Source organism: Brachyhypopomus gauderio, chromosome 4 (assembly GCF_052324685.1).
Source record: "Brachyhypopomus gauderio isolate BG-103 chromosome 4, BGAUD_0.2, whole genome shotgun sequence".
NCBI classification, from domain to species: Eukaryota; Metazoa; Chordata; class Actinopteri; order Gymnotiformes; family Hypopomidae; genus Brachyhypopomus; species Brachyhypopomus gauderio.
The window spans coordinates 30,750,398-30,763,553 of NC_135214.1; the positions used below are offsets into that span (position 1 = coordinate 30,750,398).

Below are 13,156 nucleotides of genomic sequence, written 5' to 3' on the forward strand. Positions count from 1 at the left end.
AAAGGTCTTGACTGATTAATAAGCTATATTTATTTGGTCTTTAGATACTCCTACTCTATTATTGTACCAATAGGCTAACAGAGCTACAACTTTAAGTATCCAATAAATGTATGTTTGTGCTGCATGTGGAGGTACTTATGCCTGTTAAACGAAAGAGGCAAGAAGTAACTATTTCTGAATTTCTTAATAAAAGGAACATTTCACCCAATTTAAACTGTATTTTTTGAAGCCACATAGGGGTCCTAGACATAACCTGTTCATCAAAATAATACAACTACAAAAATTCACAGTACCAAACTACAGTTAGTACTTTTGTACCTTAACTCAAGTATAAATTATGGATGTCTACATTTACTCAAGATATATTTTATCAAGGGCATCTATACGTTCACTTAAGTACAGGGTTTTAGTGTTAGAATAGAATAGAAAGCCTTTATTGTCATTATACACAGCATACACAGTATACATAGTATAAAGCATTATGTCCAACAGTTATGGAAAATGGTAATTGTCTGGGGCTCCAGTGCTGAGTCGCTGACAATTGGGCATATCTAATCTTAAGTAATGGCAGCTGGCGTTTAACTTGAACCACACCCATTATCCTGAGAGATCCGCATGACAAGAAGCTAGTTAACATTTGAACCTTGGGAAGCTGTTAGACTTTAAACTAATAAAGCATCAATTTCAGTTAGTTTACCTCTTGCATACGTTTGCAAGAAATACAGTGATAGCAACACTGAATTAGAATATGTTACTATGGGCAGGGACTTAGTATTTTTTCTGCAGGAATTACAGGATACAGAACATTTGGACTTAATTGTTTGTGCCATCATATGGAAAGGAACTCCGTTGTACAGGTAGGTTACTTCAACAATAACAACATCAAGCGGAAGAAAATGAAGAAGAAGAAGAAGAAGAAGAAGAAGAAGAAGAAAAAACAGCTTCAAATTAATAACTATTTAACTGGTAAATATAATTTATTCTCAGCGAACAGTCAGCCGCCACGCGTTTACGGGTTTAATATGGATAAGGGGGCGTGTACAATGTGGAACAACCAACACTGCGACTAGAGGGAAGGTTTTGCAACAAGAAACTCGTAATCTCTGTTTTGACCCCTGCAAAACGATGGACACGCAAATTCCTTCTAAATTTAGATACATTCGTATCGGTAGTGAAGTCCAAACTGCTGTTCACATGTAGGCTTACGTCTCCAGAATAACCCCGGAACGAGCTAAGACCTTCGCGGGGTCCATTTTTACTATGCAGGGCAACACGTTCTGACTGGACTGCGGCTGGAGCTCAGACTTGCACAAACACTCTGGGCACCAGCAGGGCACGGTCAGAATAACAATGGCGCAAGGAAATAATTTCTTAACCATCCCAGAACAAGAGGGACTTTTTACAACAACAAAGAGTGGGCGATCTGGCGAGGACCGTAGCAACTGTCCCGAAGATGAGGAAGATGAGGAAGAAACAGAGGACAGCGTCAGGATCATGCCAAGGTCCTCTCCCGTACCCAGAAAGCGCGGACACTCGATTAACGACGAGACGGCGGAGTACATGAGGATCCGTCTCGTGTTGCCCCCGAGGAGAGTCTCCTTTGCGGACACGACAGGGTCCGACCTTGTTGATGTACGAGAGTTTGTTCCGTTTGATTCTGATGACGAAGACGATGCGCGATGGGAGGAAGAGGAAACCAAGTACCACGAAGCTTACCACGAGCCGACGTTTCGCTTGTGGCCCGAGTTCCAGCCACTTACCGGAACCGAGCTCACACTCGCGGTTCGCACCAATAAAGTCGAAGTAGAAAGCCTGACGCCCGTGCCAGGGGAGCCTCTTTCCTTTGAGGGGATGATCCGTGTGCTTAACATCTCTTTTCACAAATCCGTCTACGTCCGTTCTACAATGGACGGCTGGATCAGCTATTTTGACTATCCCTCCGAGTATGTCCAAGGTTCCAACGACGGGGACACCGACAGGTTTTCCTTCAGGCTCTCGTTTGCAGAACCTTATCTATTCAATGGCGCGCGCATAGATTTTGTCGTGCGATACGAGACCTCCGATGGTGAATTTTGGGCGAACAATTCCGGCAGGAATTATTCAGTAACCCTTCTGAAGTCATATGAAGACACGGAACAAGTCAGCCCATTGGAAGATGTAGATATTAGAGGCATTCTGAAGTCTCCTAGGTACAGGTAAGTTCGTAGAGATGTACGTCTCCCTACTTGAACAAATGCCGAAAAGCAGAACGAGGGAGTCAGACCTAGCATCTCAAACGCAATCGGCTAAAAGACGTGTCGTAACGGTGATTTTGCAGTAAGACGTCATGTTTACAATGTTGGTGTAGAAACACAGCGTTGCTAGATTAAGATTGCAGCAACCATCCCCATTTCGCCTCATTACGAACAGTGTAACATTTATGGCTGGGGTTATACACATAGGCATATGTATACACACACACACACACACACACACACACACACACACACACACACACACACACACACACACACACACACACACACACACACACACACACACACACACACACACACACACTAAGCACTGAGAATGGCAGCTATCCTAGGGTGCATGAGGGGTTTGAAAATAGGACAAGGGAGGTGTCAATTTCAGTCCTAGTGATTGCAGACCTTCCACTAGACATTCTGCAGGGGTTGCTGGGTAGAAATACAGAACCCCAGAGCAGAAGACTGTTTTCACATCTGTAAGCAATGCCTGTCCTTGTCAGCCTTTGACATCTTTAGTGGAAAACCCATTTCTGATGGCTCTCTGATTATAGTGAAAATCTAAAGTTAAAATGCAACAAATAAGTGCTCCATCAAACAGAAAACACGTGATCTTTCAACCTTTCCCCAAATGTCAAATAATATGGCTCCCCAAAGGCAGCTGAAGAAATAGAACAGGATCATAAACAGACTATCCACATAAGTTTACATAGAAACTATTTGTCCTATTAGAATAATAGATTATGTAAATAGTTTCTGCAGACGTCTGTAAGTCTGCAAATATTTCCTAGTGCAGTTTTGCTGAACAGACACATCCCTTTACTTAGATCACACTTCCCACTTGACCCGTATGAATGACTGGGCACTGATCTCCAACACATTCTGAGTGACATCACAGTATTGGCTTTTATATTAAGTGGATGTGACAGATTATGCAGGCATTTCACATTAAAAAATTCCACATACCTCAGTGCATCTTGTGTAATGTTTTAGTGTAGATCTGGGTCACCAGTATACTCAGTTAGGTCAGCTGCCTCATTTAAAAAATGGGTTTTATTCACTGAAACTCTCTTGTTCACCTTCTAGTGTGCAGGATGACTATGACTTCTCTCAGGACAAAAATGGAGGTATGAAATGACCACAGTATTCAGCCAGATGAACAGTATAATGATCAGCACAGGTTTCTCATAATTAATCATTATTAATCAGAGAAGGCACTTAATTTATACAGACGGCACTGATCTTTTGTAGTGATGTAGAACTGAGTAATAAGCAAATGATGTTTCATTATATTGCAGAATTTATTTACTGCCCGTATTAATGTATCAAGTGTAGCTTTTGACCTCTCTTTATTTCAATGTCATGATTCAGTACCAGATGACATTTGATATTGTTGTAGGAGATGTGGCCAGCACAGAGAGAGAGGCTGCCATCAGCGTTCCTTTCCCTGTGTGTCCACCTATTGTTGAACCTGAGATCGACTTAGAGGTTAGTGGGGTCTGCTTTTGAGCAACATAAACAGCAGACTGAACAAGGTTTTAAAGTCAGTGATTTTTTGACCCTAGACAGGAAATGTTCATCTAAACAGCTTAGTGGAAACATAGTTTACTGCAGTGTGGTTATAAAAAAATATATTTCTGCAACTTATCTAGATTTTTGCAGAGATACATATGAAAAATATTAAGTGAGACTGGCAAAACAGACATTAGAAACTAATTTCTAATAAACATTAAGTGAAAAACTGATGATTGGTAGACTGTATACATTCTGTAAGTATAGGCAGTGCATCCAAGATTCGCTGAAAAAGTAAGTGAGTCATATTTGAAGTAGCCTATGCTCCCATTCCACCACTGTCCAGGGAATAGAAGCGAAGGCCTGCGTGAACATCACTGCTGCACAAAAAAGTTGCAGACTTGTAAAATAGTTTCACTTACTATTACTTACTATTTGATCAGCTTTAGTTTTCAAGAATAACCACTCTGAGGGTTTCCATGTTGTATCTTAAGGCATTTAGACAGTGACATCATCCCTGTGTTTGAATGATAGAGTGGTATAATAAGTTTAGGCAAACGATTCCTCTTGACCACAAAAAAATGAAAAGAAAAAGTAAACAACTTTCTTCGAGATAGGAAGATTTTCAATATACTTCAACTAAATATTACATTATTATGTGTTTTTCACCTCCTTCTAGTCTGTAGTTTTAATGAACATAAATGCTCTTTTAAATTTTGTTATACTGTGCACTCAGATATTAATTCATTAATAATATACTACACCTGTCTTGTTCATTGTCATGCACGGTGAGGATCTGTTATGATTCCACCGATGTTATGCTAGGAAGGGTTCATTTTTGTTACTACTATATAGGTAGTATAAAACATTAAGAAATATTCACATTTAAACTTAACATATTAATTGCACATGTTCTGACAACTAACACATTCAGAATAATAATGTATTTTACCATACCACATCCATATAAAGATAAATAATTATTACTTATATACTACTTACTAATATACTAAAATGACCACTGACTGGCTGGAGCAATTGAGAACAAAATTTTTACCATCTAAACACTGCTTACAGTTCACGTGCTGAATCGAGAATTGTTATGCTTCTTATGACAGTCATTTATTTCATGTCATTTGGGTGACATGGCTATGCTATGGCTTTCATCTGCTTGAAATTAATTTATTTTTTGGTTCTCGGGGCTTTTTGCGCCTAGCCAGATTTTACATCATGTTTTTATTGATCTAGTAATGAATTAATAGTCATTTTGTTTTGCTCTTCCATCTGGACAGCTCATTGAAGCTTCAGCAAGAACTTAGGTAATGTGGAAGCAGCCCGCTAATCCTTCAGCCCGCTAACATCACACTTTTTCCATCGTGTTTCATGTCACATGCATGAACACACATGCTTGCACAATGTTTTTACAATCATAATATTTAAAAGACAATAGCAAGTATTCTTTTTCACATTTTGCAAACATTGATTTGAATTTTTCAAATAATTTTACAAGAAGGAAGATTACCGTGTTAACAAATAATATTCATAAATTTAGTATTTATTAAAATTTAGTAAGGTAGCTATGATGGCTTGTTGAACATTTCCTTTAATGTTTTCAACAGTCTGCATGGGGAATATGTCATGACTAAAAATAACATTTTGGGAACGTTCAAGGATTAAGTACTAGCAGTTTATTTGAACTTGACTTAAACGTAGTATTGGTGGAGAAAGTCTCACCCTTCAGTTAGCTTGATTTCTGTAATTGTATCTGTCACATTCATTGTTAGTGATTTACTTTCAAAAGATTTGAACCATGTGCGTGTTTCACCATACATGTTTCAAATGTGTGCTTTTTTCACTTTAAACCCAAAGGTTTTGCTAAGGCAGTTCCCCCTATTCCCCATTACATGTATACATCACATACTCCACCTGTCTCAGTGCCCAGGGGGATTGGAAGAACACTTCAGGGGAACTAAAGTAATCATCTGCTGAATTCAGTTCCTGTAAAATAGTATGTCCCTCTCTTTAAAAACATAAAAAAACATTGTTTTAGCAAGTATTCTTTTACAAAATAAAATAAAAATAATTAATTTGGTATTCTTTTTTTAGATGTCTGAAGAGCTTAATACTTTAGGAATTATTAATATGCCAGACTGAATACATTTTAATACGGTACAGTATTAAATAAAATGTTGTGTAGTAGTTGGTGGTTACTTTCATACAGATCACCAAAACAGCCCTCTGTAAACAGAAATTTCACTAATATTTCTAACTAAAGTTAGTTTCATTGTTCATGTCCTTTTTTCTACACATACTTTCAGATATAAAGGTTGTTACTGTAATAATACAATTACTGGCACACAATGTGTTAATTTATTTCACATGACATTGTTAACTATTAAACAGCAGCATGGACAATACAAAATATTGACAGGCTACTAATGTGTCTGTTTCAATGGTGCTTGTGAATGCCTGAAGATAATTCAGGTATGTTGTGTGTGTCATGGTCTAATCATCCCATCCCATTGTTCATGTCATACATATTAGACCAAGTGCTCCCGCACTACTATGGTACATGCTGAATAATGAAGGCCACTGTGTTTTAACACTTGTGTTCTGGTTGCAGATTACCAAGGTTGTGTCCAGTTCTCCCACTAAAACCAGTGGGGACTCTCCTCCTGCAGAATGTATTCTGCCGAAGGTGGATGCTCCGTATGAACAACCTCTACAGGATTCAGCTGAAATTTCGCCACAAACAGACCGTCCAGAAATCGCAAGCCAAGTCACATCATCCGTCCAGGAAGTTACAGAAACAAAGCTCAAAGTCCCAGAAAATTACCCATCCCCAATTACAGATGAGTCAGAGGCTCCAGTCAAAGTGCATTTGGACTCGGACGTGATCTTATCAGCAGGGTTTCCAAGCGCCCAGAAAGAAGTGGAGGATGTAGATGAAAATGAGTCGGAGGATGTGAAAGAGGTGAGAGGTCATGCAGAAATACAGACAGAAACAGATGGAACAAAGGACACAACGCAAGATGAGGCACGAAATAAAGTGGAAGAAGACAAGCCAGAAAAGTCAATACAGCAGTGTTCTTTTAATGAGGCAGGTGCTGACAGTGCAAGTAAAGATGAAGATTTTAGTTCACATGACACCTTGTTTGGAGATACACAGTATACTAGAGAGGACGAGTGTGGACTAGAGAGTGTAAAGAGCGATGCTGCAACACGAGTCGAGGCTAACAGGAAGGAGAAGATGGCTATAAACATAAAGAATGTGCAGGCTGGTGGGGAGGAAGTAGGTCTGGTGTCTGCTTGTACTGGTCTTGGATTTGGAGTTACCGAACTGGGGCTGACGGGTGGAGGACCAGGGTCTGAAGAGAAGGAACTGGCTGGTGTCCTTATGGTGGATGTTGACACTCAATTGGTTTCTGAGGACAGAGCTCTCAAAGAGGAGATTCTACCACCAACACCTGAAGACAAGGGTGGAGGCCTTTCCGCAGACAAGGATAAACCTGTAATGTACATAGAAGGCAAATTATTCCATGATGGCCCTGCTTCATTTGAAACACCAGAGAGTGAGGAAAGCCAGCTTTCGTTGTCCACTAAAACATCAGAGGTTTCCTCTGCCCATCCTAATGTGCTGCTGGGCCAGTCTCTGATTCCATCTATTGCCTTCTTCATTGCTGTTGTCTGTCTGGTAGTTGGCTTCCAGGAACCCAGTGCTTTCCTCCTCATGGCACTGTTACTAGTTTTCCTCTGCTTCTGAGAGCTCATTTTCATTTATTAAGCCACATCCTTCTCTGTCAGCCCAAGAGTGCCTTTTTCTGTTTCCAAAAAAAAAAAACATTGCAAGTATATATGGTTTCATATTAGTGCGTGGTGTATATACAGGATCCTGGTGCACTAGGAAGTATTTATTTATGTACCGGTAGTTATTTTTGTATGTAGTGTCCACAATCAAGTGATGTCAGAATTGCTGGGTAATCATAAATGCAAGGAATTTAAATTTGCAGTACACACAAATCTTCCTGAAAATAATCACTGTATATTTAAAAGAATATTAATTTAAATAGCCTTTTTGTTTAAATATTTGAAATTGGCTACCATTTAACAAATGCTTAGAGTAAGTGGTTTTATGTGCAATACATGGACATCCTGTGTAGAGCAAGGCAAGAAAGTAAATGGCATAAGTAAGCACATTTTATTTATACAGCACATTTAATACCAATTTACTTTACAATCAATGAACAGGATTGTCCATCCATCAGTTCTGCACTCAACAGTCTCAAGCTCAAACAAAGAGAGAGACAGATAGCACTACATGGTCTTCCATCAGCTCACAATGCAAGCCAGCTGATGAATATATTAAATGTATATTTTAAAAATATCAATAGCAATACTTGCCTAATGTCATCTGTTAGATTAGTCTAGCCTTAGGACTGTGTCTGGAAAGGCATGATCACCCTTTAGCTTAAGCTGAGACCATGGAACAGTCACATGTGATTTGTAACCTGACCTTAGCAGCCTTGCTGGAACATATTGGCAAAGCAAAACCTCAATGTGTTACCAGTTAATAATCAGGCTGCAGCGTTTTCTGTTAGTTGTACATAAACAAAAGACATCTTAAAGATGTCAATATACACTCATCGGCCACTTTATTAGGTACACCTGTCCAACTGCTCATTAACGCAAATGTCGAATCAGCCAATCACATGGCAGCAACTCAATGCATTTAGCATATAGACATGGCCAAGACGGTCTGCTGCAGTTCAAACCAAGCATCAGAATGGGGGACAAAGGTGATTTAAGTGACTTGGAATGTGGCATGGTTGTTGGTGGAAATCGGGCTGGTATTAGTATTTCAGAAGCTGCTGATCTACTGGGATTTTCATGTACAACCATCTCTAGGGTTTACAGAGAAGGGTCAGAAAAAGAGAAAATATCCAGTGAGCGGCAGTTCTGTGAGCACAAATGCCTTATTGATGCCAGAGGTCAGAGGAGAATGGCCAGACTGGTTTAAGCTGATAGAACAGCAACAGTAACTCAAATAACCAGTCATTACAACCGAGGCATACAGAAGAGCATCTCTGAACACACATGTCGAACCTTGAGGCGGATGGGCTACAGCAGCAGAAGACCACACCGGAAGCCACTTCTGTCACCTAAGAACAGGAAACTGTGGCCAAAATTTGCACAGGCTCACCAAAATTGGACAATAGAAGATTGAAAAAACGTTGCCTGTTCTGATGAATTTCGGTTTCTGCTGCAACATTCGGATGGTAGGGACAGAATTTGGTGTCAACAACATGAAAGCATGGATCCATCCTGTCTTGTATGCTGTGGGGGATATTTTCCTGGCACACTTTGAGCCCATTATTACCAATTGAGCATCGTGTCAACGCTACAGCCTACCTGAGTATTGTTGCTGACCATGTCCATTCCTTTTTGACCACAGTGTACCCATCTTCCGATGGCTACTTCCAGCAGGATAACGTGCCATGTCATAAAGCGCAAATCATCTCAGACTGGTTTCTTGAATACGACAATGAGTTCACTGTATTCGTATGGCCTCCACAGTCAGATCTCAATCCAATAGAGCACCTTTGGGATGTGGTATAACAGGAGATTCACATCATGGATGTGCAGCCAACAAATCTGCAGCAACTGCGTGATGCTATCATGTCAGTATGGACCAGACTGTCTGAGGAATGTTTCCAGTACCTTGTTGAATCTGCCACGAAGGAAGTTCGAAAGGCAGTTCTAAAGGCAAAATGGGGTCAAACCCAGTACTAGAAAGGTGTACCTAATAAAGTGGCCGGTGAGTGTATGTAGGGATGTAACAAAATAAGGATGAAGAACTTTTCAATATAGCTTTAATCTGAAAGATGATGCATTTAAACAACACAGATTTGCTTAGCAAATTAGAACTTTATTAAAAAAAAAACCCCAGTGTTATAGGGCTCAGGGTTTCGAGAAAGCACCTGGAGAATGCGGAAGGACTAAAAAAATAAAATAAAACTTCTATTTAGTTGTAAAAAACAGGTCATGTCATTTTAACACCCATGATACACTCACTGAGCACTTTTTTTGATTGCTTAGGCTAAAGATACAACTGCATATCATCCACATAACCATTTTATGCATATATATATAATTTCTATGCACACATATGACAAAGCCATTAAAATGGACCTTTGTGGAATTCCATGTAATAGTGGCAGACGAAGAGAAGCATTTTTTTCAATGTCTGCAGAAAATGTCCTAGATTTGATTTGGGAAATGAACTATTTCAGTGCAGTACCCCTATCCCCAACAGTTTCAGGAGCTCAATAAAAATATCAAGTGTGAAATGCAGCAGACTGCAGGGTAAAATTGTAGAATCAGCATTAAGAGGTCATCAGTCACTTTCAGAAGGGCAGACTACTGTCTAAAAGCTCTAAAACCTGAAAGAAAAATAAAAAAGTTTCTGGTTTTAAAGCCCCAGTCAACAATGGCTGTAACTGTGGTACTATGACAGTGGCTTCCAAACACCAATGGTGAGCAGTTACTTGTCTACAAGTGACCTCTGCTTTCTTAGTGATCACATATCTGATCACAGTCCTTCTTAAGATTCGTGGAGAGGGATGGGGTACTTGTTTACATTCTTTTCAATGACAAATGTATCACTACATCTTACACTCTGCTTTGTGTCTCAATCACTGGTATTTTACATTTTCAATGTGTAAGCAATACATTGTTGACATATCAAATCTTACTTTCAGCTGTTTGCTTGCAGGGAATATGACTAACAGTTCATACAAAGATACAAAGATCTTCGTGAAGTCTTTATATATGTAAGATTTATTTGTGCACATTCAGAGGCATGTGCTTCCAGCATCAAAAATGGATCTCTACTGTTCCTGAATTGGGCTTTAAAAAATTATGTGATCTATAACCAACACATTGATGAGTTTTTTTCAGACTGTAAGCACATGTATAGTCTAAAAATCTTTAGGACATTCATTTTACAACTTTGACATAATCAGGTTGGGCTGGAGCAATTACTTTGCAGTGTTTGTATGCAATATGTACACATTTGCAACATGTAAACACACTATTCATAATCATGAATTGCCATTCATTTGCAGTGTTTTCCAACATAATTTATGCAGTAATACGTCGGTTTTCCATGCCATCCATAGAATGTATAATGTAAAAAAAATGTAACATTGTAAAAGTCAAATTTACCCTTGCTTCACTGTGTATAGTTCTTCACAGGGCTGAGGTCAAGACGTGGCTTTCTGCAAGTTAGTAAGATAACGAAATGGCTTCTTGTAATGTCTTTCAAGCACAACCCAAGCCTCCGATATCAGCGCAAAAGGTCATGCATTGCTCTGAAGTCATAGGGTCAGGTTACAGCGCAACTAGATGCCTTTATAAACCAGGATCTGTGTGTGTAAGACTGCAGGCAAACTCTGACCTCTGGTTCACCTCACAGTGCTGTCAGTTAATTGATCTTTGCACCATTTCTTAGCAGTGACGGAAAAAAAGTTTATCGTCAGTCATGGTTTAGCATGAAAATCAGGTACACCTCTGAGGTATAAAAAGAAAACCCCACCTGCTGAGTTTTGAAAATTATTAACATGTTAAACTTTAAAAACATCAACCTTTGAGCTTTATTTCACAGTATTCTTTCCAATTGTACAAGTTTTCAAATAGCAAAATACATGGTTATTTTTGCTAATACATATTAACAGAAAACAAATCTACTTATTTGAATGAACAGTTTAAAGCCTAATCAGGAATCCACAAAAACTGCAATGCATTACTACAAGTCTGCTCCTATTAAAATGGAGGAACACACACATTAATGATGCTTTCTTAGTGAACTCAGGGTTCATCGTGGGAAACTATTTCAATATTTCCTGAAGCCTTAACAGTTGTATTCAGAAAACATAACAGACCATGGCTGCAGTAGAGAAAATGAGTCTTAGTTTTTTTCAATACACAATGCAATTGTTTTCCATAACCTATACAGTAAAATATAATTTGTGTCAAGCACGCAGGAGGGGAAGAAAAAAAAAACAGGTCGCTCCTACGCAAAAGGTAAATAAATGAAAAATAAAGAGAAATACAACAGCTTTGGTGGGTGGCCTTTTTGCATCGATATTTTTCCACAGTAATATCACTTCCATCATTGACAATCTGTATTAACTACAACCTGTGATACACACTGCATCTTACTGCTACGGTTCAGAAATAGAATAACAAACAAAAACAAAAAACAGGCAAACCAAGCAGAGAATAGAGAACCCCAGTTACTTCTTCAAATGGTACATCCAGGGTGTCAGACAAAATGTCACCAAGGACCACCATCAGACACAAGTCATTAGAATTCACACTTGCCTACAAAACCACTGCACTGCAAAGTGTTCAGGAATGAGGAATTGACGCATGGAAATAATTCAAGTGTCTATAGTTTGTGTAGTTCAGTCACAATGGTACAATCTTCTGATTCTGGCTACGGAATTAGCAACAGTTTGGCCCCCTAGTGGAGGCTTAGAGAAAATCAAAGCAACACTTTTTTTCTAGGCAGAAATTGGAGAGAGAAAATCTGTATTGGCAGTGTAATTTAGTCAAGGACTAGGTTTGATCAGCACCCACAAACATTTTTTTAAAATATGGTATTTAAAGAACATTACAAAAACATATGGTCACATACTCCAGTTATCGTAATGTTATGATTATGTTGCAACATTCTGTGAATGCCTTGGAATAATATAAACAAATCATGGTGACTCCTTAATGTCACCTTGTTTATTTGACAGATCATGTAAACGTCACAATTCACCAGAACAATGAAATGTCTGAGCACACACAGGCACACACACACATTGGTTTGTTGTACTTGTTTGTTTTGGAGCATTCTGCATCAGTACTGTAAAGGCCAATGTTGTGATTACCAAATCATTCAAAATGCAGCCCCACATTTCAAGATTGTGCTATTTATTTCTGTTCTGATACTTAAAACAAATGTAAAAAAGATGCACCCCCCCCCAAACACACACACATAAAAACAAGTAATAAAACTGTAAAAAGGGCACAATCCATTCCAAGGCTGACAATGACACATACATTTTTATGAACATCATAAAATCATTTACAAATAACTGTACACCCCCAAGGTTCTGATGAACTAAGGCCACAGGGCATGTCATAACATGTCAAAGAAACCTGTCGAAAGTCAAATCTTCATTATTGTGAATGGCAAGAGCATAAAAATCTGAATAACTTTCATTCATCTTTTCATTCAATAAATATACTATAGATGGAACACATTTTAGAGTAAATGGTATAGTTATTTCAGATATTTTGTAGAAACGTAATGAGACATTTGTTAAGCGTCTTTTTGGCATGATAGA

General features: G+C 38.8%; 1 protein-coding gene across 1 annotated transcript; it reads left to right on the plus strand.

Moving 5' to 3' along the window:
* Positions 1-676: 676 nt before the first annotated feature.
* On the plus strand, positions 677-7,658 carry LOC143512966 (uncharacterized). Its single transcript, XM_077003836.1, has 4 exons — positions 677-2,195; positions 3,333-3,373; positions 3,646-3,734; positions 6,382-7,658. The coding sequence occupies exons 1-4, from the start codon at positions 1,351-1,353 to the stop codon at positions 7,519-7,521; spliced, it is 2,115 nt and encodes a 704-aa protein (XP_076859951.1). The 5' UTR covers positions 677-1,350; the 3' UTR covers positions 7,522-7,658.
* The last annotated feature ends 5,498 nt before the right edge of the window (positions 7,659-13,156 follow it).